Consider the following 16489-nt stretch of genomic DNA (forward strand, 5'->3'; position numbering starts at 1 on the left):
AGTTTGAATTTCGATCAAAAAAACTGTGTACCCCTCTCTTAAAACAATCAATATTAAAAAAACAAACCCAAATCCTAGCCTCTTAAAACATTAAATAAACTAAGAAAATACATCTCTCAGCACCAGCGTGTGCTTGATTCTTCAATTAGCAGTGAAGCTCCTCTGTTGTATAAAAAAACAGTATTGAGTGTTTGATTTACTTAAAAGAATATCTGGGGAATTGTGCTTCTTTGCCTTCTCCCTCAGAGTTAGATGAGAAGATTGATACCACTCTCATGTTCAATGTAAAGCTACAGCCAGCAGCCGGTTAGCTTAGCTTAGCAGAAAGACTGGGAGCAGGGGAAGCAGCTAGCCTAGCTCTGTCCAAAGGTAATAAAATCCACCTACAGTGCCTCTAAAGCTCACTAATTCTCACATTGTCTCATTGTTTAGCATGTACAAAAAGAGCCAGCTAACTAGCTAGCTAACTCTCAGCAAGAAAACTAATTAGCATATTTTCCTAAAGTATTTGATTAATACATACAGGACTGTACATAAACCTCAATAAAGAGTATAATTAAGGACACAAAGGTCGACCAGCTTTATCTGTGTTCACCCTCATACATGTTAGCTACATTTATTAGAAAAAAAACATTGGTTTGTAGACTACAGTTCTGAAGCCTTGAGTTGGGCATTTTGGCCGTCGCCATGTTGGTTTTTTGCAACCAGAAGTGACGCGAGAGGGTGGAGCTAAGTACAAGCGAACGTTGAATCATGGCGAACTCAAAACTCACTGTGAAAGGGTTAAAAGTTCTACGACAAAAACAGACCGGACAACCCCCAGACCAGACAACACCGTGGTAACGGCCTGTCAATCACAAGGTAGCCACGCCCTAAAGCATCCCCTGCTTTATGGTCTATTTGACTCTAACTGGGACCATAATTTACTAAATGAACATCATGCTGTATTGAAGAAGACTTGAAACTAGCGATTGAGACCATAAACTCATGTTTACAATGTTTACTGAGGTAATAAATCGAGAGAGAAGTAGGCTCATTTTCTCATAGACCTCTATACAATCAGACTTCTTTTTGCAACCAGAGGAGTCGCCCCCTGCTGGATATTGGAAAGCATGCAAGTTTAAGGCTCTTCAGCATTGGCTTCACTTTTCAGAAGCAGAGGTCGCCACCTGATGCTATATGAGGACAGAGACCTGTTACTCTACCTGATATTATTGGTAAGACCAGTATCCGGGTCTACAGCGCTGACCCTGCCCACAGTGCATGCCGGCGGGCAGTTTTCAGATACGTCCATGTGATATCGGGCTCGGGAGAACCTCGGAGGCTCGTCTGCATCCAGCACCGCTACTCTGATGGAGGCCCGGTCCTTGAAGGGGCCTCGACGTAAGAAGCGAGGGTCCACTATGGGGTTGAGGACCTCCACAGAGAAGGAGTAGGAGCTCCGGCTCTCATAGTCGACCGCCTGCAGAAACACAACAGAGAGGGGTTAGTTGGTAGGGTTAAACACATTTAATGTAGAAGCATATAATCATCCAAGGTTTAGATGTGCACTTACTGTGAAATGAGTAATGGTGACACAGTTTAGTAGCAAGAAATTATGCAAATGTCAGTGTTACTGTCTTGTGCTTTCATTTGGTCCAATTCTCACACTAAATTTTCCCACAGATGACTGATAAATTACATATCAAAAGCGGAGAGATGGCAAATAATGAATTATTCCAACAGATAACAGCTCGCAGAGGCTAGAGAATGGTCACATCCAAAATCAGTTAAGAACGATTTGGAGTAAATATTACCATGGATACCTTGTATGGTGTGGCGTTTGGAGTTTTTTAAGTGAAACTTTGAAGGTTGTTGTGGGTGGATGCTTAGATGGTGGGTTTGTGTGAAGTAGGAAAAGGCATTCATGAGGTGTTGATGTTACAGCATTGCCAATGAGATTCCCGCCGCTCAAAGAGTTGAAAGGATTCGTGAGCGCTCTGAGATTGAAGTAACTACATGTTTGGATGTCGGTTTGATATTGCTTCGAGTTGATGTCGGGATATTCTTGACATGCGAAGACTAGCGGATATATAGCTGTAGGGTTCGCTGCCAGGGAGTTGAATGTTGCTGCCGTATTCGTAGGAGTTGTGTAAGATTAGTGCTGCTATCTACATGCAGCACAGATGGATGTAAGCATGAGGTACTTGGGATACATTTTTATCCAGCTCCAGCATTGTTTGGTTGCTGCGTTTGTTGGCAACACACTTGGAACTGTGTTGGTGGATACCTGGCAGGTAGTGTGTTTTGTTAGAATGTTACAAACATGTTGGTAGGAGTAGTTTCAGACCCTGTGAAAACATTGTGGGTGTGAAACTTGGGCAAACTTGTATTTTGTGAACAGAATGGATTTGGGAGTTCAGGCAAGAGCTGCCGTGTCGACAAAATTGCTGCCGTGAGCAATAGATTTTCCTACGTTGAAATTGAAAACAGAAACACACATAAAAACGCCCTTGTTTAGAGGATCATCTCCATCACCATGGCGACTCTACTATCACCATGGAGACTCGTACCTGGCTATGAGAAGCGTGGAAAAATTCCTTTGTATCCCCGCATCTACACAGGTAGAAGAGATTTCATTTGGGATAAAGGCTTGGGCTCTAGTGATTGTTTGTTACGGGGAAGTTATGAAGCCTATTTGTCTGAGGTGTCCGTGTGATTATGCGCCGCACTCCCACCAGCGGGGCCGCCTCTGAAGCGAAGAGATAGCCTCTGATTGGGTTTGCAGAGTTGATTGTTAGCGAGGGCAGAGCCACACACAGGTAATCACATACATCCACTGTCTCACACACATCCTAACGTACACCTGCTGTTGATTACATTTCAGAAGTGCAACATGTTTGGGCCTGGGTTCATAATACCTGTTTGGTGCGTGGGCTTGTGTGCAAGTACAAGTGGTTCTCTTTTGAGCCGGCGTGTCCTCAGATCCTCTGTCAGTATGCGGGTGTCCTTAAATTAAGTGTGCATATGAATCCTCTCAGTGTGATTGGCACAGAGAACCATGTTGGACAGAGGATAAATGGGCTCCCTGGCTATGCAGAATATTCGCTGTCAGATTCAAACAGGAGAAAAAAAAAAAAATCATTCTGAGGATCCCAGCGGCGGTGGGAATATTGATATCCTCTCGCTCGCGCTCTCTCCTTCCGTTCTGATCTCTCTTTTTCTATTTCTCCGTCTCTTTACTTCAATTCTCTGAGCTGTAAACCAGAGTAAACTGCTTTGCAGAAAATCAGCAGTTTTAGAAGATTGATTAAAGATTATGCAGAGAAAAGGGCGAATTGAAAGACAGCAAAATGTAGGCAATTTAGGGGGAATATCTCTGCAGAAAAGATAAATAAACAAGAAGAATTGTCTGCGGAGACGAAGATGTGTGTGTGCAGACGGGGTTTAGGTGGGTAGACGGAGGGAAAAGGTTCTTTAACGGGGTCCCCATTACGGGGGAGAGAGAGACAATCTGTCTGAGGAGGAGAGGTGTCACTTACACCGTGAGCACACACTCATCACCACCCGCCCTCCCTCCCTCCTGCACTCCATCACTGCGCTCCCCCTCCCTTCGCCACCTCACACACTCCATCACCCACCCCGCTACGCACCACCCACCCCGCTACGCACCACCCACCCCCCCTACGCCCCTTTTTTCCCCCTCTAGTGTGTGCGACAGAGGCCAGCTCTGACAAACCGCAAAGCACACACTCATCCTTCTCTCTCATTCGCGCGTACAGGAAGCACTTATCACACAGCGACCCGACTGTTTTTCTATGTTTTGGTGTTTTTTCTGTCTGCCGCACACGTGTGAACAGATGTGGACGTTCCTCACCAATGTTTGCACACACACAAGTGCTGCAGAATGAGTAGGATTTGTCAGTTGCGGTTTGTAAACACAACAGCTCCGCCTCCCCGGCTCAACAACACCAGAAGCGGACCCCCCTGACCACGGTGCACGCCAGCGGGTGAAAGCCGACCCTAGATTCACTCATTTTCTAACCATCTTTTCCGCTTGGCGTTTTGCCTCGATATTTGCCTGTGTCCACCAATTTTGTAGCTTCGGCCAGCTTTGGATGCGTGCTTACGATCTGGCACCTGGTCACTACGTTTTTATGGAGGTTAACGCCCAGAAGAGTCCTGAACACAACAAAATGAACAGACAAGAGGGTAGGGGCTCTGCCGATACAGACACCGCCACACACTTCCAGTGGGTCACACGTGATGACTGAGAGGGATTTGTTTTTTAGGAAAATCCTACTCCTTCTGCCTTTAAAGGCGCAGTGTGTAGGATTTAGGACATGTAGGATGTTGGACATCTAGCTGTGAAGTTGCAGATTGCAACCAACTGAAACTCCAATGTGCCAAGCGTGTAGTAGAACTACAGTGGCCGATGCAAAAACATGAATGGCCCTATCTAAAGCCAGTGTTTGGTTTGTCCGTTCTGGGCTACTGTAGAAACATGGCAGCCGGCTCTGTGAAGAGGACCCGCTGCGTATGTAATAAAAACAGCTTATTCTAAGCTAACGAAAACACAAGGATTCTTATTTTTATACACATACTAAAACATACTTATCAATATTATATTCCATTTTTGCCAATAGATCCCCCCAATAGTTACACACTGGTCCTTTTAAAAGAACTTAACACCCTGTTTTAGCTTGAACAGGCTCTCTCACAAACTCTTAAAATGCATTTGAACCCTGACAAACACACCACCACCCACATCACCCCGTGATGGCTGACACTCCTAGCCCCCTTATACCTCTGTCATATCATCGCTCTCGTCTGCTGTCTAACCGCAGAGTTTTAGCCATTTTAATGCCTAGATATTATATCTGATGGTCGAGAATTTATAGAATGGTGGATAGATATATAACTCTCATTATAACGGCTCACATTTTAATAGCGTAACCCAATGTGTCTTTCTTACCGGCTGAAATTGACGGTGACAGTGACCTCAGTCCTCCACCTGCACTAACAGCCAAGACTGTGGTTCAGAGCCGTTTGAACTGCTAGTTAACTTAGCAAGGCTTCAGCAGAGGTAGCAGAGGCAGTGGAGGGTGACAGTAAAGTGGATGTGAATGAGTGGTCGGGTCTGGAGGGTGTAAATTTACCACAAACATGGTAACACAGGTCAACACTGTATACGAGAGGGAGAGGCAGTATTTCTACTACTGTTCTATTCTCAGTTGCAGCTCTCAATCTTTCATACTCCACACTATACAAACTGCTGAGAGTTGACTGCTGTATTTATGTCGGGGTGGAGAGTGTGAGGAGAATGTGATGTTGCCTTATAATACGGGGGCGGAGTGTCCCAGGGGACGTCATAGATTTTTCACAAAGTTTAGTGTAGAGGACAGAATTACTGGATTTTTCTATGGAAAAGGGAAAATAACTTCCATTGTGCTGAACACTATAAAACAGGGTCAGGAAAGTGAAAGATGGTGCAATAAAGTGACTCTAAAAAGTTAACAAGTGTTAAGTTACTTTTTCTCTTCTTGTGACATCTTCCACCTCTTTTACACGTTTTCAAATGCTGAAGATATGTGTACATGTAAGTCCTGAAAGTGGCAGTAGGCAGAATGTTTTTGGCATCATTTGGCAAAAAATCCATAATGACCTTTCAGCATATTGTAATTGAGGCGTAACACCCAGGCCGCAACAGCGCTGTAGGTCGGGGTGGCGTTATCAGCTGTAACTGCCGAATGAGCGCAGTGCGGAGTGGCGGCCGTGAGCTAGCCAGTGGGGCACGCTCACATGGACTCACATGCACACACGGTTAGCTACGTAAACAAAGCACAGAGAAGCTCGGATTACAGCACACACAGAGGGAGAGTGACTTCATTCTCTGCTCAGGTAGACATTACTCCTCTATATCTTTACATAGACATAGTTGTTTGCTGCGATATTAATGCATTAGATATCGAATTTAGCATCTTTGAATGACAGCTGATTATTTGTTTGGTTCGTTAACAGAAAATTAATCAACAACAACTTTTAGATTTGATTAAACATTTAAATGATTAAGCAAAAATGCCAAAAATTCACTGGTTCCAGCTTCTCAAATTGCTGATTTTCTCAGTTTTATGTCATTGTATATTGAATATCTTTCTGTTGTCTTTCTGACAAAATGAGCAATTTGAAGACTTAATTTTGTGCTCTAGAAAATTGTGACGGGCATTTTTTAAACTATTATCTGACCTATTACACTGAAAACAAGATAGTTTCACCCGTATAATACATACTGACACACTCCCTTATCTCTAGTTAATGTTGCCTTCCTCTTACACACCCACACGCTCTACAAGTGTAACCTTCTCTTGTCCTGCGAAGCTCCAGATGTCCTTTTTTGAAATTCTAATTTTCTCTGCACAATTTCCCTTTCAAATTTGCTTCACAGTTAGCAGAAATTAATTAGCTAACCTGCATGCTAGACTGGCGATACATAATACATCTCTTCCCAGAGAGGCCGACCCATGGGCATGCATGCATGCTGTGGCGGAGTGCATGCATTACAATAAATGTTCATTACCGCAGGGCGAGGCTTCAAATCTCAGAGGTGGTGCCTCTCCCTGACTCTTCAATACATGATGTAAAATAAGAAGATTGCACACTTGGAGTGTGTGTGTGTGTGTGTGTGTGTGCGCTGGAGTGGTGTGTGTTCAGCACCCTGCTGTCCCTGGCAGCTTGAGTTCTTTCTTGATTTTGTGCATTCTAAATCAAGATCACACATCACATTTGTCTGATGACAAACGCAGCTTTGGACATTTCTGCCAACAATCACAACTGCAGAGTTGAGGGAACAAAGGCTCTTCTAAATCTCCCTTTTGACTTTGTTCTTCCTCTGCCGCCATCCCTTCCCTCTGTCACTCGTCTCTTGTCTTCTGTCTTATTTCACTCTCAGATGTCCCATGTCTTCTTCTTTTTTGTTGTTGTACAATTTATGAGCAATACATTGGTCTCTCTGTTTCTCTCTCTCTCTCCTTTTTTCCCTCCGAGGAGATTAACACAATCTCTCCTCGGCGTGAGAAAACAAACACAGATAATCCTGGGCGCGCTGCTGGCGTGTGACCGAGGATTAGCCAGCCGTTTTTAAGTGAGAGCATATGGAAATAATAACGGCGAACTGACACATTCGCGAGCTCCCTTGTCCCCCAGGTAAGGGGAATGAAAGGCGCACAAATAGCAGGCTTACACAGCTCGCAGCACCCCGAAAAACAGACCTCAAAAGGGAACCTCCTGTATTGGGATACTGCTGGATTTCGTATTAATGATGTTGTGAAATGCCTTGTGCCGCGTCTGGTGATCCCACGTTATTATATCCACGCTGTTAAATTCAGTGTACATGTGTAATGAGGTGTTGTGAGATCGGGGCATTATGTTTGTTTCTAAAGTTTCTGTGATGCATCGGTGCCTACAAACGCTCTCACAATCACGCTGAGCCTTTATTAAATCATCACATGTCTGATTTGCATGTTAAATACCTGCGTCCATCACCTAGACTACAAGACTTTCTGTGTCTTTCCCTTTTCTTCTAATTGCCCCTTCATTGTAGCAGCTGATTAGCTTTTGATTAGCCGATTGATTTCAGGGAAACCTCACACCATCAGCCACCAGTTGAGGCTTCCATGAGTGTTAGCCTCTGGCCATTAGGGGGCACTGCAGCAGAGCAATGTCAAGGAGCTACTGTACTGGAGAGTGTTATGCAAATTCTTCAATTACCTGCTACTTACACTGTGGCCTTGCTCACATGCTGTATCAAAAATCTATTAGCGGCAATATGTACGTTCATTATGAGCAATATGTCGCGAGTAAATAACAGAGCTGACCGGTCGGTGGGGGAGAAAAAGAAGAATGAACGACCATGAACTAACAGAGAGGAGAAACTATGTGGAGGAATTCAATTTAAAATGAATGGACGAATAGTCCGTGTCTTATTATGTGGCTGATTCTGTGTTCATGTATCTTCCTGGATATGTGTCTTCATATATGTGTGTGTGTTTGTGTGTGTGTGTGTGTGTGTGTGTGTGTGTGTGTGTGTGTGTGTGTGTGTGTGTGTGTGTGTGTGTGTGAATTTGAATGAGGCAGACCTGGGCTGAGTCACAGACAAACAACACACTGTCTGACATGGCCTCCAGACACAAACCAGAGCGAGGACGAGGCGAGGGAGGGAGCCGGGGAGCGAGGGAGCGATGGGGTGGGGAGGCTCTCTGTGTGTGTGTGTGTGTGTGTGTGTGTGTGTTTGTGTGCGTGTGTGTGTGTGTGTGTGTGTGTGTGTGTGTGTGTGTGTGTGTGTGTGTGTGTGTGTGTGTGTGTGTGTGTGTGTGTGTGTGTGTGAGTGTGTGTTTGTTTGCATCTACTTGCATTTTTAGCTTGTGTGTCTCCCTGCCCTGCATATTTGGACATGTGTGGGGGAGATCAGAGAGAGTAATGAAATGCAGAGAGACAGCGGCTGATGATGAGAGGAGGAGGAGGAGGAGGAGGGTGAGGAGGAGGAAGAAGAGGAGGAGGAGGAGGAGGAGGAGGAGGAGGAGGAGGGTGAGGGTGAGGGTGAGGGTGAGGGTGAGGATGGGGGTGAGGGTGGGGGAGATAGAGGGAGAATGGGAGAAATCTTTTTATTGCTGGGGGTCTCTCTGGGACTGACAGTAAATAAGCAGTGATAAGCAGCAGGCAGCTTCAGTCGGCACCCTGACTCGCAGGCTGTTAATGACCCGTGCTTCTCTCGCATGTCCCCGCCTAACCCTCCCCTCTCTCTCTCTCTCTTTCGCTCTCTCTCTCCGCGCGTCCTCTTCCTCTCCTCTGCTCAATCAGCACGTCTTCCACAGTCTTCCTCTGTCTGATTCATTCTGTCTGCATTCTCCTCCATTTTGTCATCACGTATTCTCTCTCGGTCTCATTTTAACGAACTCCTAACTCCTTCCTCCAGCTCCCTCTATTGACTCTATTTCTTCCTAATCTGCCGTTAAACCCTCCCTCTCTCCCCCACCCCACCCTCAGCTCCAACCCACCTCCCATCTGACACATCACTCTGGAGGTGAGGACGAGCGCCGCAGCATCCCTCTCCCGTCTCTGAATGTGCATTCGCTCCTCTTTGCAGCTTTTTTTTTTTTTTTCCTCCGTTCCCCACAGTTTAAACACGGAGCCGCAAGGTCAAGTGTGTTATATTGATGTGTGCCTCCGTACATCTCTCTCTCTCTCTCTCTATGTGGTTTATTGCTGCTTGTGTAGGTGTGCGTCTCCCGTTCTGTGTGTGTGTGTGTGTGAGGGAGTGTGCATCTTTAGATCAACGGTTAAAGAGATACAGCCCACAGCAGCGAGATGACCAGCAAGGTCAAGGCCGACTCTGTGGCAACACAAATTGTTCCGCTCAGAAATCCTTCCTCCTCCGGGGGCGCACAGATCATCTCTTCCCCTGTTCAAATTCATCACACTTTGAAAGCCTTCTGACTCCGGAAAAATGGACGCCGGGGCGTGTTCATTAATAACAAACCCTAAACATATGCATGCATGCATAACAAAAAAAACAAAAAGGTTTTTTTTGTTGGTTTAACGAAGTGGAAACTGAGGGGGGGGGGGAGCTTAGCGCTAATTTAACGCTTTGCTTGTTTTTAATTCTATTAGTTGCAGCCTATCTTACATGTTTTTCATTAGATGTGCGTGGATACACTGCGGGCCTAAATCCCTTTTAACCTATTCAAGTCAGATCTGGGTTTTTTTGTTTTTTTTATTGGTGTGAAGAGTTTACTGGAGCACACCCACCTTGACGCGAAATCCCAATACTTTCAGGGCTACAACTGACTTCAGAAAACGTTGCCTCGCGGCATCTGTAAATACTCGATACATGTTCCACTTAGCTCGCGAGTGTTCAAAATGAATCCGCATGTAACCTCTGAGTCTTACTTAATATTTCACCCGTAGCAGCAATGCTGGTCTAATCTATTTCTCTGCCTCTCTCGGTGCCTTTGTAGAGGGATTAAAGCGGCATAAAACAGCATGGAGGAGGCCACGTTGAAATACTAATTGTACGTTTTGTTTCCGTCTTTGAGATCGCTGAGGCTGAATCCAGTGGGAGGAATGCAGCGGGTGGGAGGTGTTTATTTGTTTGCATGTAATTTTCCTGCCTGTTTTCGCCGGTCGCCCGGCACATGTTGAATTTAACGAGTCTTCTTTTACGCACAGCAGGTTGCTCTTTTTCCCCCCTCTTCCCTCCCTTCCTGCTCTCACTTCGTCATTCCGTCTTGTTGTTGCCATGCTGCTTCCCTCCCTATCTCCAAGTTTTTTTCCCCTCGCTTTCACTCCTTTTTATTATTTATTTTTCTCATTTTTACCTGCTTGTCTTACTGGATTCTTCCTCCCTGTGCCTCAGTCTCTAGCTGAGCTAATTTCTCTCTGTGGCTGTCACTGATTTTGCAGCTCTTGCTGTCTCTGCATCTCTCTCTTTGCATGTTTCGCTCTGGTTCCTTCATACTCTTACTCCCTTGTTATACTGCACTCTCTGCTGTCACTGCCTCTCAGGACCTCATTTTAACACCCTCCTCAGTGCTTCTCCCTCCTTCTCCATCCCTTCTCTTTTTTCCTCGTTCCTGGGTCCTTGCCTTCGATTTCTTTCTTCTTGCATCTCCAGTCCTCTCCCTGCCTCTCTGCTGCTCTTCAAAAGGAGCTCATAGCGGGCTTGGAAATCCTGCTTCTACACACCACCTCCAGGTGCGGATTGTTTTTAACGAATCCTACAGACCCAAAGGCTGAGAACTGACACGGTGACGAATTCAAACGCGCTCTCTCTGCGTGCACACATATCACTAGTACGGGCTTTTCAATGCAAATAGCAATGTTTTGCCCAAATAACTGTTATTTTTTTGTGCAGATTCTCTGAAAAACAAGCAAAACGGAAACATTTCAGAAACTCCGGCAACATTTTTGATGAGTTTTAAAAGAATTTCATACGAGTTTGGAGACTTTTCTTCAACTTCCAAGTTATCTGAACAATTTAAAACTGCCAAGTTTTAAAGATATATTTTCCACTATGCAGTGGGTTCTAGGAAGTCTATAAGACGGGGATGACTGACAACACTTGGTGCTGAAACTATCGATTAGGCGATTGACTTTTAAAGTCCTGCTGCACTCAAAAATGTGTTTTGCTCATTGTTACTTCACTCAGATGTTTGACCTTCACAGGGATGTTTGTGTAGAATTGCTGGGGAAAGTTCCTCTGAGCTCACTTCAAATCTGAGTTTTCACAGTCTAATATGCAGTGTGAGGTGGAAACTCAAAGCCTCCAGTGCACAATGAGAACGGACTTTTTAGTGCAGTAGATATCATGTGCCCGGCAGTTAAACTTTAGCAATGAACAATATTTGCATATTAATAGATTCTGGATTTTTCAATGAAGGAGGAAAAGATCTCCTTTTTAATCAATACCTCATTAAAGAACCTCACTAAAGAACTTTTTATGAGGTAACTGACCTTTTTTGGAGTATTTTTATATGACTGGAAGGTGCTGAATGCGAGATTGGGAGCACTCCTACTGCCTCGGCACGGCTCTCAACACGGCAACGGGTGAGTCGGCGGCTCGCAGCTAACAGTGAAAACAACGGCAACAGTCCCGACAGAGCTAACGGTGTTAACCGGGGGGGGGGAAACGGAGGGTGGGTGCTACGCTCCTGCAACAGTCCAGTACATAGCAAATGGTTGTTTCATGCTATATTAATGCTCTGGATATCATATATGAAGTACTTCCTGACTTCCCTACCCTGCCTGTTGCCCCAAGCCCATGTGTCAACTAGGGATTTGACGGTGAGGAAATTTTCCTACCGGTTATTAAACTTGTGACGACACCGGTGTTACCGATTACACCAGACATTTTACAAGAAAAGACAGCGTCGGATGGCTGTGTGTCTGGCCTCTCCGGTCCAACTTTCGCTGCGAGGCAGCAGGTTTCGAACTGGAGCCGCTGCGCCGTTCACACCGACTCTGACCGCTCCGTCCTCTACACGGCGATTGCCTCATTAACGTTATGGTTCCCTTATAGCGTCGGGTTTAAAATAAAAGTATTGCCAAATAGGTGCTTTTGCTTTTCGCTTTGACACCAAATCCTCCGCCATCGTGAAATCTGACTCCTGCTACTCTGAGCTGAGACTCCATACAGAGCAGACACTTTCACTTACAGATTGTAGCGTCCGTCGTCCGACTATGTATTGATAACACGCCGCTGATACGCCAAAATGAACTAAATGGGTTCTATTTCTATAAAGAAAAAGCTAAACGACGGTGGGCAGGTATTGTAATTGTGTATGCCCAAACACCGTGTAACACCGGTAACACAGACTACCGCGGCAAGCCTAGAATCAACAGCCTGATTCTTTAATAAAGTCAAGTAGATCAACTTCATCATAATACACATACATGTTCTTGATATATAAGCATACACACGTGCATGAACACACTCTCAACTCTTGCATTCGAATGCATATAAGAGCCTGTGTGGTGCACATTACACAGGATACAAAACAAGCACTCATGACTGACATCCCACAGATCAGAGAGGACGCTGACAGCATTAATAGAGACACGCGTGTATTTTTACTGCAGTGTCTGTAGGGCTCATTTGAAATGAAAGCATCATGTTTCAGATGTGCCTCCCACACAGGGCCCTTCTCCCCATTAAGTAGACATTACATGTGAGCACAGAGGCTCCCGGTCCTTCTCCTGAGACAGACACGTACTGTATGTACTGTTACAAGCCGTGCTGGTAATGACTGGGTGTCAGCACTCTTCACCCCCTCCCCTACCGTGCACACGCATCTTCATAAGGATGTGATTATTGGAGATGACAGGCGGCTTAGGGGATGTCTGAAATTGAAATCATCTAGTATTACTCTAAAGGGGACTATTAGCCAGCTGAACTCAGGATGGAAAGGCGGCGCCTCATTGATCCTCCAGTGCGCGTAAAACGCTCCGCACGGAAAAAACTGAACGGCGGCAGTCAAAACACCTCGACAATGGTCAAAACATTCCTGCTGCAAATTACACTCAACTCAGCCGCTGCAAAACATTTGCATCTGGATGCGTCACGCTTCGATTGAGTATGGTACGGATGCTTCATTATGTTTGCTGTAGACAGATGGAAATATTGATAAAAAAAAAAGGAGGATGGTTCACAGTGAATCAAGCAGGAAATTCTTTTGTCAGAAACCCATCAAACAACTCTCATCTGGTGGGAGTCAAAAAAAGGAGAAAAAGGTGAGATGAATATAGATCACCTGTTTAAAAATCCCCAGTGAAAAGGCTGCTGAGAGATGGATCATGACAAATCGTATAGGCTTATACAGTGTCTTTGTGTGTATCCAGGTAATTCCAGGTTAATGGGCTTAGGCAACATATTGTTAGGTTTGCTTTGACTCTCAGGCAAAACAAAACTCCTCCCTCCTCACAATACCTGTGTCATCGCCTCTCCTCCTCCTCATCATCTGCTCTTCTTCTCCTCCTCTTCTCTCCAGCCCCTTCTTCGCATGTTTACAAACAGACACCTCTCTATACGTCATCATTTCTCCCTCATGACATCCTCTTCCTCCCCTCGAACACGCTCTTTTTTCAACCCCTCCCCTCCCATCTGTCCTCCCCTCATCCATCCCTCACCTTGTTGAGCGTGATGACCGCCTCTTGGTTCACTCCGGTGATGTTGAACGTCTCCCCCGTCTCCCCCTCCAGGATGGTATACTCCAGCTTGGCGTTCTCGCCGAGGTCGGCGTCGGTTGCCGAGATACGCCCTATCTCCGCCCCCGGGATGGCCAGCTCGGAAACTGAGAAGGACCACATACCTGGGAGAAAGAGAGAGAGCGAGAGATAGAGAGAGAGAGAGAGAGAGAGAGAGAGACACGACGGCACACGTTAGGGGAAGCCGTCTCTGTCGTTTCATAAAACCCTTAATTTTAAACTGTTTTTCAAATTGCTGTTCCCCACCTGCGCTGAGGCAATATTTGCAATATTTCAGACAGATAAGACAGCATTTAATTAAACACAACTGCGAGGATGAAGGATAGAGATAAAAGCAGAGAAAGGAAGAGTATGCGTTTGAACGCTCGGCATTGAGGCATTATTAAAAGCTAGGTAAAATATGGCCGGAAAACCTGCCGGAAAAAAAATAAGAAAAAATTACTTAAATTAAAAGAAGCTAGGATTAAAAAAGAAAAACAGAAGGAACAGAGGAGATAAAGAAAAAGCAAAGATTACAGGTAAGAAAAGCTGCTCTGTCTCCCTCAGAGCATTTGAACTTGATGGCACGAGCTAACTATTCATCACAAACATCCACTTTTTAGTCTCCGAGTCGTCCGTTCCTTCCTCCTGCTAACAGGAATTAATCAAGATAACAGGCTCTTTCATGTGCATCGCCATCATGTTTAAACATGCTGGTTTTACTTTTAGTGCCGGGCCCATTAAAGCAGCACATTATTAGAGTCCTTCTGCTGGCTTTGCAGTTTACATACACACGGTGCATTTCTCTTACGATTCACCCGCTGCACCTATCTGATGAAAATGTGTGGTACATCTGTGAACTCGCATTACTGCATAAAAAGCACACATGCACATATAAATTCAAATATCCGCCTACCACTTTATTTCAATCCAACACACACACACACAGAGAAAGAGAGACATAGTGGCCACCAGCTGCACTGACAAGAATAAGTGTGGTAGGAAAGATAGAAACTGAGCGAGGGAAAAGGTAAGATATCACTATTTGGCTCTCACACACAGAACAGACAGGCTCATTCAAACAGAGCTGTTATCTGCTCAGCTAAAGCTAAGGGAATCAGATAGAGCCGTAAATGTGAGCGGGAACAACATCGCACAAACACATTGGGTTGACAGAATAAAAGATAGCCAGCACTTCAACAAGACGGTATCTGGGCCAACGCGCAGCCAGATGAATTCTGTAAATCTGACAACATCACAGCGAGACAAAAAATGTTAGGTTATTTTGCTTTGAGGATCAGGATTACAGTTCAGACATCAGAGTGGCATCGGCAAACCAAAGCTATCACCCGGGGTGTTTGATTGTTGTCTTTTTAAATATTTTTTTAAAAGCACACGGGGGGGTTTCTCACTCCAACAAGTCCTCCAACCTGAACGACAAAAAACGGTGCCTTCCAAAATATACACGACCATCACAAAAGATGATTCAGTTTTCTGCTTCTTCTGATCGGTCACCTCAACCTGATCTCGTGGTAAGAGGTATAAATAGCACGCCATTCTAAGGACATTCCGCGTGTCATGATAATGCATTTTAGGCTTTTCGCTTGTCATTTCACACCACGGGGTTAACAGTGTGAAATGGCTTTTCGCCTGACATTTAACATCACATCGGTACCGTGAAACAGTTGCGGTTATCTTTAGCCAACAAAACCACTTAGGTAGGGTTAGGAAAGACATCATGGCTGGGCTTCAAATAAGTACGTAAACTAAGTAAAATATGTACAATGTGTAACATACAGTAAGTACGGAAACACGTCACGAACGGCACTAAAAACATGTCGCAAATGTCACTAACGTTACTTCAAAATAACATAATAATAAAAAACCTAATATTAATAATAGCCTACCTGGTAAAGCTGGCATCCCTAGTACCAAGGCTTAGTCCCTACCGCAACGCCCAAAGTTCGAATCCGACCCGCAGCCCTTTGCTGCATATCAACCCTCTCTCTCTCTCCCCCCCTTTCGTAACTGTCGCTGTCACCATCATTAAAGGCATAAAAGCCCCAAAAAAATATAGGATGATCATTGTCATGGTTAAACATTGTAGGAAACGGGATGCAAACAGTGGCTTCCGGTGTCAAAGTCAACCCAACCTGTTCCCTAAAGGCTTGTCTACACAGTATCTGATGGAACAGATACACCTCTGTTCACATTTTACTCACGTTTTACCGTGACCCAAAGCGCATGTTTACATTTCAAGTCTATTTTCCTCCGTTTTACACGCACAACTTCAGCACCTGTGAGCTCTGACTGCTGCCAAAACACAGGTGACCTACTCTCACAACTGTGCCTGAACACATCCAGTGACAAAGGACTGAAGCGGCTGATCTGCTCACACAGAGATCTCACTACACCATCTGCGAAGACAGGCTGTAAGATGTGTTGCAGCTATACGAGAACATGAAGCTATTTGTTTGGCCAAAAGAGGTCACTAGTCAGGAAAACAAACATTGGTCTTTCAGAGACCAACGCTGTCGTTTCTCTGGCGAGGACACAGTCTTCATCACCTTGCTAGTTTTACACACACTTTCTTCTTATTGTTTGGGGCAAATCACCTGTGATTCTTGTAAAGGTTAAATTACCTGTTAGACAACCACTTTTTACAATATGACATGTAGAGTAGGGCTGTCAAAGTTAACGCGATAATAACACGTTAACGCAAATTCGTTTTAACGCCACTAATTTCTTTAACGCATTAACACAATTCGATCTT

At 44.9% G+C, this 16489-nt stretch overlaps 1 protein-coding gene across 5 annotated transcripts in view; it reads right to left on the reverse strand.

The window, feature by feature from the left end:
* The window catches only part of cdh24b (cadherin 24, type 2b), a 155268-nt gene that overhangs the window by 22672 nt on the left and 116107 nt on the right, over positions 1-16489 (reverse strand). For all 5 annotated transcript variants that reach the window (XM_074650326.1, XM_074650329.1, XM_074650328.1 and 2 more), the window contains 2 exons: positions 13660-13841; positions 1206-1462 (listed from right to left, as the gene is read on the reverse strand). In XM_074650326.1, coding sequence (XP_074506427.1) covers positions 1206-1462; positions 13660-13841 — 439 coding nt within the window. The remainder of the gene's footprint in view (positions 1-1205; positions 1463-13659; positions 13842-16489) is intronic.

Source organism: Sebastes fasciatus, chromosome 11, assembly GCF_043250625.1.
Source record: "Sebastes fasciatus isolate fSebFas1 chromosome 11, fSebFas1.pri, whole genome shotgun sequence".
In the NCBI taxonomy this organism is placed as follows: domain Eukaryota; kingdom Metazoa; phylum Chordata; class Actinopteri; order Perciformes; family Sebastidae; genus Sebastes; species Sebastes fasciatus.